This window comes from Heteronotia binoei, chromosome 5 (assembly GCF_032191835.1).
Source record: "Heteronotia binoei isolate CCM8104 ecotype False Entrance Well chromosome 5, APGP_CSIRO_Hbin_v1, whole genome shotgun sequence".
Lineage (NCBI taxonomy): Eukaryota > Metazoa > Chordata > Lepidosauria > Squamata > Gekkonidae > Heteronotia > Heteronotia binoei.
In genome coordinates, this window is record NC_083227.1 from 28,317,712 (window position 1) to 28,337,272 (window position 19,561).

General features: G+C 45.7%; 2 protein-coding genes across 2 annotated transcripts in view; one reads left to right on the top strand and one right to left on the bottom strand.

Moving 5' to 3' along the window:
* The window catches only part of LOC132570973 (oocyte zinc finger protein XlCOF6-like), a gene marked incomplete at its 5' end in the record, with an annotated part of 164,420 nt that extends 145,495 nt beyond the window's left edge, over positions 1-18,925 (top strand). The window contains one exon of the mRNA XM_060237608.1: positions 17,033-18,925. Coding sequence (XP_060093591.1) covers positions 17,033-18,925 — 1,893 coding nt within the window. The remainder of the gene's footprint in view (positions 1-17,032) is intronic.
* Positions 1-19,561, bottom strand: part of LOC132571892 (uncharacterized) — an 851,656-nt gene that overhangs the window by 231,802 nt on the left and 600,293 nt on the right. The window lies entirely within an intron of this gene.

The following is a 19,561-nucleotide window of genomic DNA, read 5'->3' on the forward strand; positions in this document are numbered from 1 at the left end:
GATTCTGCTCATTCTACCTGGGTCCCAGGCGGACAAAAGGGACGGTGCAGTGCTTCTTCCTTGCTCTGTGGCCTGGTTTCTAATAGGCCACAGACCGGTACTGGTCCACAGCCTGGGGGTTGGGGACCCCTGGACTAGACCTCCAAGATTCCTTCCAACTCCTTCTTTCCAACCCTGCCATCGACTAAAGAATTGCCTTCTTAGGAGCTTGGTCAGTAATACCACAAGTGGAATTAAACTCAGCTGTGCTGAAATGCAAGCAGTGTTATTCCTGAGCATATGTACAGTTCCTCCAAGGAATACCAACATCATGACCCTCAGGCAGGCACAGGCAGATCACCTCTGAACATCTCTGGCCTTGAAAACCTGACAGGACCACAATAGGTCAGCTGTGACTTGATGGCACTTTCCACCTCCACCATCACCACCAAGGCTAATAGAATCATAGAGTCGGAAGGGACCTCCAGAGTCATCTAGTCCAACCAGACTGGCTATGCTTGCAGCCGCCACCACCTCCTGTGGCAGTGAATTCCACGTGTTAATTACCCTTGGGTGAAGAAGTACTTCCTTTTATCCATTCTAACCCGACTGCTCATCAATTTCATGGAGTGCCCACAAGTTCTTGTATCGTGAGAGAGGGAGAAAAGTACTTCTTTCTCTACCTTCTCTATCCCATGCATAATCTTGTAAACTGTTATCATGTCACCCCTGAGTCAACGTTTCTCCAAGCTAAAGTGCCCCAAGCATTTTAACCTTTCTTCATAGGGGAAGTGTTTCAACCCTTTAATAATTCAAGTTGCCCTTTTCTGCACTTTTTCCAAAGCTATAATATCTTTTTTGAGATATGGCGTACACAGTACTCCAAATGAGGCCGAACCATCGATTTATACAGGGGCATTATGATATTGGCTGATTTGTTTTCAAGTCCTTTCCTAATAATTTCCAGCATAGCATTGGCCTTTTTTATTGCAGTTGCGCACTGTCTCAACATTTTCTGTGAGTTATCTACCATGACCCCAAGATCTTTCTCTTGGTCAGTCTCTGCCAGTTCACACCCCATCAACTTGTATTTATAGTTAGGATTTTTGGCCCCAATGTGCATTACCTTGCATTTGGCCACGTTGAACCTCATCTGCCACGTTGACACCCACTCACCTAGCCTCAACAGATCCCTTTGGAGTGCCTCACAATCCTCTCTGGTTCTTACCACCCTGAACAATTTAGTGTCATCTGCAAACGTAGCCACTTCACTGCTTACTCCCTTCCCCAAATCATTGATGAACAAGTTAAAGAGCATGGGACCCAGTACTGAGCCCTGTGGCACTCGACTGCTTACCATCTTCCACTGTGAAAAGTGCCCATTTATACTCACTCTCTGTTTCCTATTAATTAGCCAGTTTTTGATCCACAAGAGGACTTGTCCTTTTACCCCATGACTCTTGAGCTTACTTTGGAGCCTTTGATGAGGAACTTTACCAAAAGCTTTCTGGAAGTCAGGGTAAACAACATCTATTGGATCCCCTTTGTCCACATGTTTGTTCACCCCGTCAAAGAACTGTAACAGGTTAGTGAGACAAGATCTTCCTTTACAGAACTCATGCTGAGACTTTTCAAAAACTTTTGTTCATCAATGTGCCTACTCATTCTCTATTTGATAATGATTTCCACCAACTTTCCCAGTATTGAAGTCAGACTGACTGGCCTGTAATTTCCTGGATCTCCTCTGGAACCCCTTTTAAAGATGGGGGTGACATTTGCTACCTTCCAGTCCTCAGGAACAGAGACAGATTTCAATGAAAGATTACATATTTTTGTCAGGAGATCCACAATTTCAGCTTTGAGTTTTTTCAGAACTTTTGGGATGTATGCTATCCGGGCGTGGTGACTTATCAGTTTTTAAATTGTCTATCAGTTGTATTGTCTATCTCGTCACCTCAATCTGACTCAGGTCTTTTAACACCCCTCCTGAAATCAGCGGTTTTGGAGTGGGCAAACACTTCTCATCTTCCACAGTGAAGATGTAGGCAAACAAATGCATTCAGCTTCTCAACCATTTCTCTATCATCCTTCAGTAGTCCTTTTACCCCTTAGTCGTCCAATGGCCCAACAGCCTCCCTGGCTGGTTTCCTGCTTCTAATGTATTTGAAGAAATTTTTATTGTTGGTCTTTATGTTTTTTACAATATGCTCCTCGTAGTCGCTTTTTGCCTGCCTGATCACAGTCTTGCATTTTATTTGCCACAGCCTATGTTCCCTTTTATTAACCTCACTTGGACTAGCTTTCCACCACTTAAAGGAATCCTTCTTACCTTTTACAGCTTCCATTACTTTGTTTGTTAACCATGCAGTTCCTATAATGGAAATAATTTAAATATCTTCCTCTAGAGTATGATTCCAATGAGCATCACACTCAAAAAGGTTTCTAAATTGGAAACTAGTCTCTATGTTTGTTTTGTGAAAGAGGGGAACTACTCCAGCTTCCCAATCTGTGTTGCCTCCACCTTCCTGGTCTCTTTGGAGTAAACCGTTGTGAGCCAGTTTGGTGTAGTGGTTAAGTGCACAGACTCTTATCTGGGAGAACCGGGTGATTCCCCGCTCCTCCACATACATCTGCTGACATGACCTTGGGTCAGACACAAGTTCTCTCAAAACTGTTCTGCTCAAGAGCTATTCTGGGAGAGCTCTGTCAGCCCCACCTACCTCACAGGGTGTTTGTGGTGGGGTGGGGAAAGGAAAGGAGATTTGTAAGCTGCTCTGAGACTCCTTTGGCTAGCGAAGGGCAGGGTATAAATCCAATCTCTTCTTCTCTTTGTTTGCAGAGTAGCAAAAGAATGTTGTGGGGCCAGTCTGGACCACCAGGGTCTATATTAGCCCCCTCATCTCATCCAACCAACCACCCTGCAAGGTAGACTAGTTGAAGAGGGAATGCTTGGCCCAAGGAGAGTCACTGCTGGACCTTCTGATGGCACCTGTTTTTTTGGCCACTGTGTGACAGAGTGTTGGACTGGATGGGCCACTGGCCTGATCCAACATGGCTTCTCTTATGTTCTTATGAAGAAGCCATGGGAGCTGCAGAGTCCTGGAGGGAAACAAGGACCACTCCTGGAGGGGCCTGACCAGAGAAGTCAGGGAGGATTCAGAACTGGCCAGAACAGGCATTCAGCAAACAAGAGTACCACAAAAACAATAAAAATACATCCAGGTAGGCAGCTGTGTTGGAGTCCAGTGGCATCTTGAAGACCAACAAAGTCTTATTCACAATTGTGTTTGTCACACCCTTGCTCCTGGCTCCACCCCCAAAGTCTCCTGGCTCCACCCCCAAAGTCCCCAGATATTTCTTGAGTCGGACTTGGCAACCCTAGCTGGCTCCAAGAACTGCAGCTGACCCTCTGCCCCCTGTCTTCTGATCTCCTTTTGCTAGGGTTGTCAGGTCCAATTCAAGAAATACCTGGGGATTTTGGGGGTGGAGCCAGAAGACATTGGGGGTGGAGCCAGGAGCAAGGATGTGACAAGCACAATTGAACTCCAAAGGGAGTTCTGGCCATCCCACTTCAAGGGGCTGCGCTCCTTTGAAATGACTTCCCTCCATTGGAAATAATGAAGGACAGGGGAACCTGCTTTGGGGGCTCACGGAACTGGACCCTCTGGTCCAATCCTTTTGAAGCTTAGTGGGTGTCTTGAGAAGGGGCCTAGGATGCTATGCTGCAAATTTGATGCTTCAATCTCAACCCGCCTCCCCCCCCCACAAAAGCCCCAGATATCCATGGATCAATTCTCCATTATATCCTATGGGAATTAGTCTCCATAGGAAATAATGGAGTGCCCGTCTAACATTTCCCTCTCCCCCCCAGCTTTCTGATGACCCTGATGGGGGGGAGGGCCTCGAAACCGGAGGTTGCCCTGCTCCCACCTGGAGATTGAAATGCTGAAAGGTGAAAAAAGAACAATAGCATTCTAGTAATGAACTAAATTAGAGGAAGCCTGGAAAACTGTGTATAGTAAAGAAATAAGGCACCATCAGACAACTGCATTCAAAATTTGTAAGACGGCCCCAGAGGAAGGATCATAAGGATATGAAACGAGAACGGACCGGTTTCGCATCGTCGGATTGTATTGTTTGGAAAGAACCTGATATCATCCTATGGACAGCAGTGAAGCTGTGTGCTTTGGACGGTATTTGTCGCTGAATTTGTTACTGAAGTTTACATTGCAATACTATGCTGTGAATGGAAAGCATTGTAATTATATTTTTATATTGTTTCGTAACAGGGAGAGTATCTTTTCTGTCATTCTCACCTGGAGATTGGCAACCCTACCTTTGGCAGCCTTGCATCCCCTCCCCCAGCTCCTTCGCTGCCCTAGGGACACCCCCCCCTTCCCCCCGGTTTTGTGTGCCGGGGGAGAAGGGCGCTGGGGGGAAGTGACGCGTTGCTGCCGCCCTTCTCTGGAGGAGCGCTGGCTCGTCGCCCCCTTGAACCCTCCTCGGCACGAAGGAGCCAGGAGGAGGCTGGGAGGGAGAGAACTTGCAGGACCGATGAGGATGCACCTTCCGGGCTGACTCAGCGGCACCCATCGCCCGCTCGGCGACGTTGCCCCTCTGCAGAAGCCGGGCTTGGATTCCCCGTGCAAAGGCAAGGAGGAAAATGCAAAAGCGGAGGGGCGGCTGGAGGAAGCCAGTAAGGCGGGGGGGGGGGGGGGGAACGCTGGTGTGACCAGAAGGAAGAGGACACACACATACACCTTCCTCTTCTAAAGGGCCGGGGCCCTACAATAGCCCGTCCACGACCTGGGAGGGTGTGGGTCTCCTTTGCTGCACTCTGCAAAGCCAGGAGCAGTGCACCCCCTAAGCTGTGGAACAGGAGTGGCCAAACTGTGGCACTTTCACACAGTTGTGTGGCTCTCAAAGCCCCCGCCGCCCCCATCAGCCAAACTGTGGCTCTTTCACACAGTTGTGTGGCTCTCAAAGCTCCCACCACCTCATCAGCCAAACTGTGGCTCTTTCACACAGTTGTGTGACTCTCAAAGCCCCCGCCGCCCCCATCAGCCAAACTGTGGCTCTTTCACACAGTTGTGTGGCTCTCAAAGCCCCCGCCGCCCCCATCAGCCAAACTGTGGCTCTTTCACACAGTTGTGTGGCTCTCAAAGCTCCCACCACCTCATCAGCCAAACTGTGGCTCTTTCACACAGTTGTGTGACTCTCAAAGCCCCCGCCGCCCCCATCAGCCAAACTGTGGCTCTTTCACACAGTTGTGTGACTCTCAAAGTCCCCACCATCCCCATCAGCCGGCTTGTGAACAGCTGCATAAATTAGTTTGCTCTTGGGGCCATTTTTCCTGAGCTAAGACAAAAACGTGTGAGCCGGAGGCTAAAAAGCTGTGAGCTGGCTCACACCAACTCAGCTGAGAGGCAACAGTGGCCAGGAGACTCCTTGCGGTGCCTCCCTCAGGGCAGAGAGCTCAGGCACCTTCCGTCAGCGTGTGGAGGTGATGCACTAAAATGGGTCTCCTTCCCAAGAATGGGTGAGCTAGGAGGCTCCCTTTCCCCCTCGAGGATAAATCAGAAACCTCGAGGGGAAAGGGGCCTTTGTCTCTTCCTAGGGAAGTTTCCTCAAAAACATCATCCCCACCTCGCAGTTAATGAGGACAATGCTCCCCCCTCCCCAAGTGCTCCTCCGCAACGGCTGTGGACTTTTATTGCCATGTCTGACAAAGGGGTTGCAATGTGACTCTGTCTGTAGCAGCAGAAAAGAGCAAGAGTCCAGGAGCACCTTAAAAGACTAGCAGAATTTGTGGCAGGGAAAGAGCTTTCATGTGAAAACAGCAACAGAGCGCCTTCAAGACCAAGGGTGGCCAAACTTGCTTAACGAATGAGCAACATAGATTAAACATCAGGTGTTTAAGAGCTGCAAGGGAGGGAGGGAGGAAGGAAGGAAAGAAAATAGATGGGAGGGAGAGGTGGGAAGAAAGCAACTTTAAATGCATTCTGCCAGCTGCCTTGGGCTGGAGAAGTGATTTAAAGAGAGAAATGCCTTCTTCAAGCCAGCCGACAGGGCAATGGGGGCTTTGAGAGCCACACAAAATATGTGAAAGAGCCACGTGTGGCTTCCAAGCCGCAGTTTGGCTGTCTCTGTTCAAGACTATACCCTGAAAATCTGGTTGGACTCCAAGGTACTACCAGGACTCACATTGAGCTCTTCTACCCTAGTCCGACAGGGCTGCCCTCTGTCTCGAAGGTTGTCATTTGGCGTCAGAAATCACTCCACAATATAAGGACAGACTGACACAAAGTGAGAAGTGACTCATGAGTAGGAATGGGCACAGAGAGCCAGTTTGGTGTAGTGGTTAAGTGTGCGGACTCTTATCTGGGAGAACTGGGTTTGATTTCCCACGCCTCCACTTGCACCTGCTGAAATGGTCTTGGGTCAGCCATAGCTCTTGCAAGAGTTGTCCTTGAAAAGCAGCTGCTGTGAGAGTCCTATGAGAGCCTAAACATAAGCTAGATGGCCATCTGACAGCGATGAAGATCCTGTGAATTTGGGGTAGGTATTTGTGGGTTTCCTGCATTGTGCAGGGGGTTGATGACCCTGGAGGTCTCTTCCAACTCTATGATTCTATGATTCACCTTTTGGGTCAGCAGAGCTCTGAAAAACACCTTCTGGGGGCCAGTGATTATGGGGAAATTTGGCTTCTCTGCCCATGCTGAAAGCGGCATTTGGTGGGATGCTGTGGGAAATAGGATGTTGTTTGGCCGGCTGAGAGCCAGTTTGGTGTTGTGGTTAAGTGTGTGGACTCTTATCTGGGAGAACTGGGTTTGATTCTCCACTCCTCCACTTGCAGCCGCTGGAATGGCCTTGGGTCAGCCATAGCTCTTGCAAGAGTTGTCCTTGAAAGGGCAGCTGCTATGAATGTCCTCTCAGCCCCACCCACCTCACAGGGTGTCTGTTGTGGGGGAGGATGATAAAGGAGATTGTGAGCTGCTCTGAGACTCTGAAATTTGGAGTGGAGGGTGGGATATAAATCCAATATCATCATCATCATCAAATTATGAATCAGATTCAAGCCAAAAATAGCCAATTGCTGGTTCATTCCAAACTGGTTCATCTGATCCCCCCCCAAAACTTGAAACAAACCAGACCCCCCCCCCCCTTTTGTTGGCATGTAATGTGGTTTGTTTTGGGTTCATTTTCCCAGACAGCCTGGTGCCTAGTCCGGTGTATTGCTGGTCAATTTCCACTGAAACTGACTAGAAGTGGCAGCTCTGCTCTCTCTGCCCCTGCACATCTGGTCAGTTTCCAGTGAAACTGACTAGAAGCCACAGCTCAGCTGTCTCCAGCTCCCTACACTTCAGGTCAGTTTCCTGAACCCAATGATCCAACAAACCACAAACTGTTGGGAAAATTTAAAAAAATGAACTGAACTGAACCACCAAATTGGACAACCCAACGAAATGAATCACCAATTTCCTGGTTAATACCCATCCCCACTCATGACATCTCATCCCCACCACAATTTTTGTTAGTTTTTACAGTGCTACTGGAATCTTGCTCTTTTCATTTTTTCAAGGATATTTTTGTTCATAGTATACTGTTACCAATAATTAACATTTGGTGAGTTTAATAAGACATTATTACAGAGTTCAGTGCTTTCAGTTTTATAAAGTTAATACCCAGATATGCTGATAGTCATATCTAATATTTCTGTGTGAGAGTTTTTTCTGTCCCAGTAATATAGTGATTTTGTTTACTGCAGAATTTGTTTTCTACATTCTACATTTTATTTTTTACTATGTCTTAGAATGCGATGTAGTACCATAGGGTGTGGCAGTTTGCAACTCTTTCTCAATATTACGTACACTTAATAGAAAACAAAGATATGTATACTTCGAAATTCCATGTATATGCCAAAGAGTATAAATGCTAGATGATGAATGATGCATTTTATATTACTGAATCCATGAGAGAAGTGTAGATTTGATAAGAAAGTGAATGTTGTACACAACGCAGTTCCGGCTGGCTTGGCACCAGTGTGTGTGGCCTAATATGCAAATAGATTTCTTCTGTACTTTTTCATTTAAAAGCCCTGCGCAAAACAATGGTGACATCAGGGGGTGTGGCCTAATATGCAAATGAGTTCCTGCTGGGCCTTTTCTACCACCCCACCCCCCCGGTTGTACATATTTCAGTTCCCATCCCCAATTTTCATTTATTCTGTGGAAGAAAAATGGGGGGAGGCAAGGGGGGAAAAACTTTTTTATCCCATATGGCTTCATTTCTGGAAATCTTACATCTTTAGTTAAGAAGGAGGCAAGATGTCCTTGTAAAAGCCAGAACAAAGGATCAGAGTTCTACCATCTGTTTCTCTCCTTGACAGGCAGTGGGACAGCATCAACATCACATTCTAGATCGTGTCCTCTTTAGAACAGAATGGAAACATCCATTATGCACCTTATTCAGGTAAGGAAAGACCTATCTCAGAGAGATTCAGGGGGCAGTTTTTTAAATAATAATAATAAACTTTTATTTATATCCCGCCCTCCCCGCCAAGGCAGGCTCAGGGCGGCTTTTTTGGACGGGGCCCTTCTTTGCTGCAAGGATGGAATGAATTTCTCGTATAATGAGAGGCTATGCTTGTAACATTCTTAAAGAGCTGAACAGAGACCCCTTAACTTCCCCAAAGAACTAAGGAGACACATCTAAAAGAGCTTGGTATGTAATATAACAAATTATCTTAAATCTGGTCTATAAAGGCCCAACATTGCTGAACACATTGGAACTACTATATTAGCACCAGAACTGTTTTTAAATTGTTTTAAATTATTTTAATTGCTGTTATTTAATCTGTCCTAATTGTTAAATCCTAGTGTTTATTGGTTGTTTTATTGTTTTGGTTTATTTGCTGTGAGCTGCCCTGAGCATGCTTCGGCGGGGAGGGTGGGATATAAATCCAATAAACAAACCAACCAACCCCAAGAAGCCCTTTTGTTCTGATACTCCAGGGCAATTCTTCTGTTTCTCCTAAGTATATGAAGGTTTGTGATGCTCAATGGCCTGTCTCCATTGTCTTTAATTTTCCATGTGACTGTCTGCTTCTCCCCTTTCCTCTTCCCTTCAGAGAGAAGCCTCTCTTCATAGCCAAGTGACTAAAAGCGCCTTTATTCAGTCAGAGGTGACTCAAGAGAAGGGGAACGAGATGAAAGAGCAGGACCCAGAAGGACCTGGAACGGGCAAGATAGCAATGAAAAGCCCCCACCCCACCCGAGCTGAGAGTGGTGTTGAATTCTGTGAACACCCAGTGCCAGATATCCACAATCAGCTCACTGCAATCCCAGATGTACATTGCCAACGCTTCCGGCAATTCTGCTACCATGAGGCTGATGGGCCCCGAGAGGTTTGCAGCCAACTCCATGGACTTTGCAGCCAGTGGCTGAAGCCAGAGAGGAGCACCAAGAAGCAGATGTTGGACCTGGTGATCCTGGAGCAGTTCCTGACTATTCTGCCACAGGAAATGCAGTGCTGGGTTAGAGGGTGTGGGCCAGAGACCAGTTCTCAGGCAGTGGCCCTGGCCGAAGGTTTCCTCCTGAGTCAGGCAGAGGAAAAGAGGCAGGCAGAACAGGTATGAGGATTTCCTCCAGATATGTCCAATTCAAGCAACAATATCTGGCCTTATCCTAAAGGTTCCCTCCCAGACACCTGTCCAAGTGTTAATGATCCAGATGGGGGATTTCAAGGTGTCCTTCAGCAGCCTCTTCTATGAGATAATTTCTTATTCATCAAGCAAACTTGTCAGGTCTGCTGATGGAAGGGTGCAGAGTCTGGGAGTGGGGCAGGATCCGTTCCTTTGTCTCTTTTCCGTTCCATCTCTTATCCCTCTCCATCACTGCTGTTTCAGATTTTGGCACCATCTGTGAAGAAAGAACTTACCTTCCCTGAGGCAGAAGGAGCTTCCTTGGAGCAAGGGCAGAGTGCGCAGGCCCAGGAGTGTGCCCAAGGTGGTGGTAAGGACTGTGGTAAGGACTCATTGTACCTAGATGCAATTGGGGCACACTGTGAATTTGGTGGGTAGCGAGTTCAGGTCAGGAAAAGAATTAAATACGTCTTCAGACAACCTAGAGTTCATTTGCAACTCTCAGTGTCCACTAACCGTAAAAGGAGATTAGATACATTTATGGAGGGCAATTTCTTCCACTAATTTTAAATATTCAGATCTCACCTTCCTTGTGTAAGAGGAACTCAAGGTGTTTGGAAAAAGAAAAGGTAGACAGACCTTGGCAGAACTATTCGGCCTGGTGAATAAAGGGAACCTTCACCTTTTGGGGCAGCATAGCTCTGAAAAACACCTTCTGGGGTCCAATGATTACGGGGAAATTTGGCTTCTCTGCCCATGCTGAAAGTGGCATCTGGTGGGATGCTGTGGGAAACAAGATGTTGGTTGGCCGGCTGAGAGCCAGTTTGGTGTAGTGGTTAAGTGTGCGGACTCTTATCTGGGAGAACCGGGTTTGATTCCCCACTCCTCGACTTGCACCTGCTGGAATGGCCTTGGGTCAGCCATAGCTCTGGCAAAGGTTGTCCTTGAAAGGGCAGCTGCTGTGAGAGCCCTCTCCAACCCCACCCATCTCACAGGGTGTCTGTTGTGGGGGGAGAAGATAGAGGAGACTGTAAGCTGCTCTGACGGGGTATATGTCTGCAGTCCTCCTCCTCCTCAGGCTATGATCTGGCACTCCCAGAAGCTTTGGGGAGGGGCTTGGGAGGCGTCCTGTTGATGTTGCATCAAGCTGAAAACCTAATTTTGACATTTGGGTGCCAAGAGATGCTCTCAAAACTCACTTGTAATACCCTCAAGTCTCCAGATGCACTCCAGCGACATCTGGATTGAATGTAAGAACATAAGAGAAGCCATGTTGGATCAGGCCAGTGGCCCATCCAGTCCAACACTCTGTGTCACACAGTGGCAAAAAAAAACACTAGGTGCCATCAGGAGGTCCACCAGCGGGATAGGACACTAGAAGCCCTCCCACTGTTGCTCCCCCAGGCACCAAGAATAAAGAGCATCAAATGCCCCAGACAGAGAGTTCCATCTATACAGGGGCTTGTTTTGTAGAAAAATAGGTGGTGGAGCTCATTATCATAACTCATTAGCATATGCCACCCCCCCAGACAAAACCCGATGCAAGAAAGGAGAGCCCCGGGCAAGCGAGGCCTTCTTGGGCTGGCTAGAGATTCAGCCAGCCCAAATAGGCCTCATTTGTCCAGGGCTCTCCTGGGCTACCCTCCCAGTCAAAAGGCCAGCAAGCCACCCACCACCCCAAAACACATAAGAAATGGAGAAAGGGTGGTATGGGCTTCTCCAGGGGTTAATGAGGGCTGCTGGGGGTGTGGCAAAGCCCCTGCTGGCTGGCTGCCTGCCTGTTCTCCTAATCCAGGGATTGTTATGCAGCTGCACTCCTATTCAATGGACAAGGTAAGTGGGGAGGAGGAGGCGGAACCCTCAGAAAGGTTCAGGAGATGCGCTCCTGTGAGCTCCTGCTGAATCTGAGGCCTGCTATACCTTGTGGCTAATAACCACTGATGGACGCCTGCTCCAAAGGTTTATCCAATGTGACGGTGATGTGGCATGCAACATCATTTCCCTCCCTCCAGGGCAGACACAGGTCTCAAAGAAATCGGAAAGATGTTGACAGCATCTATAATTCCTTAGGCTTATACATATCTGGTGGACAAAGTTTCCCAGTCCTGGGATGGGGGTGTGTGAAGCAGGGAACAAACAAGCAAACATCCATCCTCCCTTGTCTCAGTAACAGGCAGTGAAGAGATGCTGCTGAGCCGTCGTCTTTTCAGAGGTGTGGAAATGGCTGCTTTACCTCCAGTCCAGGTAGGGGGAGATTTATTTATTTTTTGGATTTATATCCCGCCCTCCCCGCCGAAGCAGGCTCAGGGCGAAGCAGGCTCAGGGAGATAAGCAGGGGACAGCCTGGGTCAGTGGAGGGACGGTGGCTCAGTGGTAGAGCATCTGCTTGGTAAGCAGAAGGTCCCAGGTTCAATCCCCGGCATCTCCAACTAAAAAAGGTCCAGGCAAGTAGGCATGAAAAACCTCAGCTTGAGACCCTGGAGAGCTGCTGCCAGTCTGAGTAGACAATACTGACTTTGATGGACCGACGGTCTGATTCAGTATAAGGCAGCTTCATATGTTCATATGGTCATGTCCCTGCTGCTTTCTCAGGGGGGCTTTTCCTCTCACAGTTTCTACAAGGTGTCTGGTGAGAGACCCTCTGAACGCCAGTCCCTTTACCCATAGTTAAACCTTACATTTTGTACCCTCCCGGACAACTCTCTTCCAGAGTGCAGTCTCTGCCTGGTGTGATCTCTGACAAGGGAATCTGCTTTTTCTTTTAGTGTCCCTTTTCCTTTGAGGAGGTGTCCATCTATTTCTCCGAGGCAGAGTGGGCCCTGCTGGATCCAGGACAAAAAGCTCTGTATGGGGAAGTCATGCTGGAGAACTATGGGAACGTGGCCTTTCTGGGTAAGGATCTTTCATAGGTGCCAAAGGTGCAAATTGCTGCCATTGTGAGAACCACAGGAGAAGGGGGTTTCAGTGTAAAATCAAAGCAGATAGAATACCACTGAAAAACAATTAGACTTCAGTCCTTATATATGACTTATCCTATATACAACTTGAAACCAGTGTGTAGAAATATCAACATCAATTTCCAATTTCTTCCCTCCAGAAAAAATTACAAATTATTAACAAACAACAATTAATTTCTTGTAGATAGAGCCAAGCGGGCAGCCGTGTTAGTCTGAAGCAGCTGAACAAAGCAGGAGTCAAGTTGCAACTTTAAGACCAACCAGTTTTTATTACTCTTAAGCACACTTCATCAGACGAGGAATCCAGCACAGTGAGCAAAGCCATACATAGCTGAGCAGAGCCATACAAAGCTGGTAGGCAGTGGTCCAGAATGCAACATGGTACAGATTTAAGAACCAATGACAGTGAAGTAAAATTATCTGGTAGGCAGTGGTTTAGAATGTAAAATGGTACAATGACAGAATAGTAAAATTAACAAATTGAGCAAACCTTTGATCTGGGTAGCATGAGCATGCGAAAGCAACAAAACAGCAGTATACAGTAAAATTAACAAACTGAGCAAACCTTTGATCTGAGTAGCATGAGCATGCGAACAAACAGTAGTACGTCAAAATATGAGATTGTCTGTCAATGACAATGGGAGATGGGTTCAATATATGTAATGGGATAAGCAACCAAAGACTCTGTTTGAGTGTGTCAATACAGCTAAAAGAGAAATACATTGGATAGTGGTTTTCTTGTCCACCTAATTTACTTTTTAACATGTAAACATAATTATAGTTTGCCATAGGAAAAAGGAATACAATAAAATATGGTGCAAATGGGTAAAGCATATGTAATGAGATATACAGCCAATATCCCTATTTTGAGTATGTCAATACAAATAATTATACTGATACACAATTCTAAAAGAGAAACACATTGGAATACTGTGGATGTATAGCTATACTCACTGAGAGTGGGTTTAGCATCTGTAATGAGATAAAAAACCAACATCCCTGTTCAGTCCTGGGGAGGTGTTCATTCCAAGTTTCATAATAATTTGTAATTCAGCAATTTCTCTCTCCATTCTGTTCTTGAAGTTCCTTTGCAGTAAAACATCTACCTTGAGGTCACCCATTGAATGCTTTGGAAGGTTAAAGTGTTCTCCCACGGATTTCTCAGTTCTGTGATTCCTAATGTCAGATTTGTGTCCATTTATCCTTTGGCATAGGGTTTGTCCTGTTTGCCCTATGTAGAGAACTGAAGGGCATTGTTGGCATTTAATGGCATATATAATGTTGGAAGATGAACAAATGAATGAGCTTTTACAATTAATTCCAATATTTTCCAATAGAGGGATTTTCAGAAATCCTTCCTCCAATAAACAGAGTCCATAATGCAGTTCATACCTTCTTGTGAATTTTTTTCAAATGGATAGATCCAAGTGGGCAGCCGTGTTGGTCTGAAGCAGTTGAACAAAGCAGGAATTAAGTTGCACCTTTAAGACCAACTAAGTTTTATTCAGAACGTATGCTTTTGTGTGCTAAAAACACACTTCTTCAGATGAGGGGATATTTCCAATGGAATGAAAGAATTTCACAAGAAGTTATGGACTGCATAACTCTATTGGAAAGTATTGGAATTAATTGTTGATTGTTAATAATTTGTAAATTTTTCTGGAGGCAAGAAATTGGAAATTGATGTTGATATTTCTATACACTGGTTTAAAGTTGTATATAGGATAAATCATATATAAGGATCGAAGTATACTCATTGTTTTTCAGTGTTATTCTATCTGCCATTGTGAGAAGGCAAGAATCAAAATATTGAACAATAATACACTGTTTTGGGGCCTGTCCCACTACTTGGGAAGGGGTGGTGGCTCACTGGCAGAGCGTCTGCTTGGCATGCAGAAGTTCACAGGTTCCAACACTAGCAGAATCATAGAACTGGAAGGAGGTGGTGTGAAAGACCTCTGCATGAAACCCTGAAGAGCTGCTGCCAGACAATACTGGTTTCAGTGGACCAAGAGTCTGATTCAGTATAACATAGCTTTGTGTGTGTGTACTTGCCCAGGGGCAACTGAGACCAGAGTTGTGGCCCTCACCCAAGTCAGAGAAGATGTCCTGGCTTGAGGCTAAGAGGCTCTGGAAGGGGCCAAATCCTCATTTCTGTTTCCAGCCTTTAAAACACATGCTTCCCCCTGGATAGGATGCTGAACATGCACTCTGCCTTTGATCTGGAAGTGATCCTGTCAAGAACCAAAGCTTGGGTCCCCCTGAGCCACTAGTCTTTGTACCTGAGCACCATCCAGTTCAATGGGCTCAAAATGAGAGTGTACACAAGTAAAGCAGACCCATTTTAAAAATATATAAAGGTTTCTTATGGATTTAAAAATAGGACACCACTAAACAGCACAGTTTCTGCAGCTCAGCAAAAGAAAAACAACAACTGTTCTATCAAATACATAAAATACTTGGTATTAGCTGACATATCTTGTTGCAGCATAAGTATTCCAGTTGGTAGCCTAAGTTGCTCTACATAGAACTATTCATCCTGATGACTGTTTTTATCATGTAACTCGCCCTGAGCCTGTTCTATGGGAAGGGCGGGCTAAAAAAAAAAAATCGAATAAAATAAATAAATAAGGTATTGTGTACAATAGCTCTTATTATTTTGTCATATTGCATATTTTGGCTGTTTTTTCCTCTTATTTTGTTGTTGTGATGCTTTATGATAAAATAAAGCTTGTTTTAATTTAAGAAAAATAATAAGATAAGGTTCTTAACTGCAGGGAGACACAGATTTCTAATACCTGCAAGTTGGACAAGGCCACTTAAAAATTACATAAACCCCTGGGAGAACTGGGGTGCTTTGGCTCACAGATCCATTCCGCTTATACTGGTTGGGATTGTGGGCTTTGATCTTGACCATGGTTCCATCTATCCAGAAGAACTTTGCTACTGAATTTATTTCCCTCTCCATATAAGAATGATCTCTCTCTCTTTCTCTCTGTGTGCAAATAAGCCAGATGTATCAGAGAGACTTTGGTGGACACAAATAATGCCCTTGCATCCAAAGAAAGGCTGGAGAGTTCCTCAAGAGGATCCCAAGAGCATATTTCCTTTCCAAATGAGCTGGCTGACAGTGAGTATCCTTCACAGGTTATATCAAGGGAACAGGCAAGGAAGAGCCATGGGGGATTTCTGATTCACTTCTGAGCAACATTTGGTTTGGTACAATCGTACAGCCCACTGGGTGTGGAGCGAGGGAGGTCTTCTGGAGGCCTGGAGCTCCTTCTCAGCATGAGCTCAGCTGTGCCTCTTGAGGGGGTGAGCTATCCTTAAATAGTAGATATTCTGGGGAAAGGTACAGGGGTAGTTAAAGTCAGCCAAGCTGGACAAGGCCAAAGGGCCATCAGTCCTTTCCCACTGCAGTCACATAGATGCCTTTCAATCTTACCATCCTCCCAGAAACTAACCGCTTCAGGGTTTTAGTATTGACATTCAAGCCTTCTGTGGCCTGGGACCGACATACCTACAGGACGGACCACCTCTCCCCATATGAACCCTGAAGGGTCCTGCAATCAGCCAACCAACATCTTCTGGTCATCCCTGGCCCCAAGGACGTCCGTCTTGCCTCGGCCAGGGCCTTCTCAGCCCTGGCCCCAGCCTGGTGGAATCAGCTCCTTGTGGAGATATGGGCCCTACCGGATTTGTTACCTTTCCGTAGGGTCTGTAAGACAGAGCTGTTTCGCCAAGTGTTTAGTTGAGGCAAGCGAGCGTCCTTTACTTTATTTCACATACTTTATTTATACAATCGGCTATCCTCCCCCACAGTGATATATCATCTGAACTACTATATCTGGTCCGCTGAATGATTATACCTCAATTTGCACTATGTGGCCACCCGCCTTGGTTATATATTGTTGTTGTTTTAATTCTATTTATTGGTTTTATTGTATGTGACCAGTTTTAGTTGAATGTGATCCGTCCTGAGCCCGTCTGGGAAAGGGCAGAATATAAATTGACCAAATAAATAAACAGGACCTCTCTATTCATTCCAGCAGAAGATGTTCAGAGGATTGAGGAGGGTGAGGAACTTCATCAGGAAATACCAGATAGAGTTAAAAATGAAGACTTGAAAGAAAATGTCTGGAATCAAGGCAGACCTAAGAGAAAGAAAGGCAGCCATATGGTTGAGAAGAGAGAGGGGATACAACATAATGTACATTTTCCAAAGCACAGGATTATGAAGGCAAGTAAATCAATTCAGTACTTTAGAAACAGATCACAGCTCCTTGTGCACCAAAGAATACACAGAGGTGAAAAACCTTTTGAACGTTCAGAGTATGGAAAGAGATTCAGTGTGACGGGGAATCTTCAACAGTATCAGACAACCCACACAACAGAGAAACCTTTTGAATGTGCAGAGTTTGGAAAGAGATTCTGTTGGAGTGCCGCTCTTCAGCAGCACCAGAAAACCCACACAGGGAAGAAACCTTTTGAATGCTTAGTGTGTGGAAAGAGATTCAGTCAGAATGGCCATCTTCAACAGCATCAGATAACTCACACAGGGGAGAAACGTTTTGAATGCTCAGACTGTGGGAAAAAATTTTGTTGGAGTGCTGCTCTTCAAATGCACCAAAGAATCCACACAGGGGAGAAACCTTTTGAATGCTTAGCATGTGGAAAGACATTCCGTCAGAGTGGCACTCTTCAACGGCATCAACAAACCCACTCAGGGGAGAAACCTTTTGAATGCTCAGAGTGTGGAGATAAATTCAGGTTGAGTGGCCATCTTCAAAAGCATCTGAGATGCCACAGAGGGGAGAAACCTTTTGAATGCTCAGAATGTGGAAAGAAATTCAGTCAGAGTGCTGCTTTTCAACAACATCAAAGAACCCACACAGGGGAGAAACCTTTTGAATGCTCAGTGTGTGCAAAGAGATTCAGTGGGAGGGGAAATCTTCAGAAGCATCAGAGAACCCACACAGGGGAGAAACCATTTGAATGTTCAGTGTGTGGAAAGAGATTCAGTGAGAAGGGGAATCTTCAACTGCATCAAAGAACCCACACAGGGGAGAAACCTTTTGAATGTTCAGTGTGTGGAAAGAGATTCAGTCAGAGTGGCAGTCTTCAGTTGCATCAAAGAATTCACACAGGAGAGAAACCTTTCGAATGCTCAGAGTGTGGAAAGAGATTCAGTGAGAGGGGGCGTCTTAGACAGCATGAGAGAACCCACACAGGGGAGAAACCTTTTGAATGTTCAGTTTGTGGAAAGAGATTCAGTATGAAGGGGAATCTTCATCTACACCAAAGAACCCACACAGGAGAGAAACCTTTTGAATGCTTGGAGTGTGGAAAGAAATTCAGTTGGAGTACTGCTCTTCAAATTCACCAAAGAACCCACACAGGGGAGAAACCTTTGGAATGCTCAGAGTGTGGAAAGAGATTCACTCAAAGTGGCACTCTTCAACGGCATCAAAGAACTCACACGGGGGAGAAACCTTTTGAATGCTTAGTGTGTGGAAAGAGTTTCAGTGTGAAGGGGAAGCTTCAACTGCATCAAAGAACCCACACAGGTGAGAAACCTTTTGAGTGCTCAGAGTGTGGAAAGAGTTTCAGTCAGAGTATCACTCTTCAAAGACATCTAAGAACTCACACAAGGGAGAAACCTTTTGAATGCTCAGAGTGTGGAAAGAGATTCAGTGAGAAGGGAAGTCTTCGACAGCATCAAAGAACTCACACAGGGGAGAAACCATTTGAATGCTTAGAGTGTGGAAAGACATTCAGTACGAGTAGCAGTCTTCAACAGCATCAGAGAACCCACACAGGGGAGAAACCTTTTGAATGCTTAGAGTGTGGAAAAAGGTTCCGCCAGAATAGCAATCTTCATCTGCATCAAAGAACCCACACAGGTGAGAAACCTTTTAAATGCTCAGAGTGTGGAAAGAAATTCAGTCAGAGTTGCAGTCTTCAGGAGCATCTAAAAACCCACACAGGCGAGAAACCTTTTGAATGCTCAGAGTGTGGGAAAAGATTCAGAGTGAGAGGGAATCTTCAGAAGCATCAGAGAATCCACACAGGGGAGAGACCCTTTGAATGCTCTGTGTGTGAAAAGAGATTCAGTGAGAATGGCACTCTTCAAAAGCATCGGAGAACCCACACAGGGGAGAAACCTTTTGAATGCTCAGTGTGTGGAAGGAGATTCAGTCTAAGTGGCACTCTTCATTTGCACCAAAGGACTCACACAGGGGAGAAACCTTTTGAATGCTTGGATTGTGGGAAAAAATTCCGTTGGAGTGGCAATCTTCAACAGCACCAGAGAACTCACACAGAGGAGAAACATTTTTTTGCTTGATTTTTTTTCAAGGGGGAATGGTGTGGTTACAGAAGGAAAAGAGGGGATGGGGAAAGTATAAATTCATCAGTTATTTTCAAATATTATTAATAGTTACATATAGGCAGGCGTCATTTTGTAGAAAAAGAGGTGCTGGGGCTCATTAGCATAATGCATTTGCATATGATGCCACTACACCCCCACCCCGGCATCATCAGAAGTGTATCAGAAGGCAACACCCACCACTCGGGCTTCACCAATGTTCCCTCTAAGCTACAGAGTCTTGTGAACAAAAATTATATTTTGTGAGCTACTGGCATTAAAGTTGTGAGCTACTGCATATATTAGTGTGCTCTGGGGCCATCTTTCCTGAGCTAAGACAAAAATGCATGAGCTGGAGGCTAAAAATCTGTGAGCTAGCTCACACTTAACTCAGCTTAGCGGGAACAGTGGGCTCCACCCCAAAAATCTCCAGGTATTTTCCAACTCAGAGCTGACAAGCCTACCTGGAGAAAAATTGCCTTGGAAGCTGGCTGCAGCTGATCCAGGTGGGCAACAATAAATAACCCAAAGGGTTATAGTGACCAAAAATGTACTAAGTGTAATGTACTACAAACTTATAACTTCTGTAGGTGAACCATAGTTCATATGAACTCA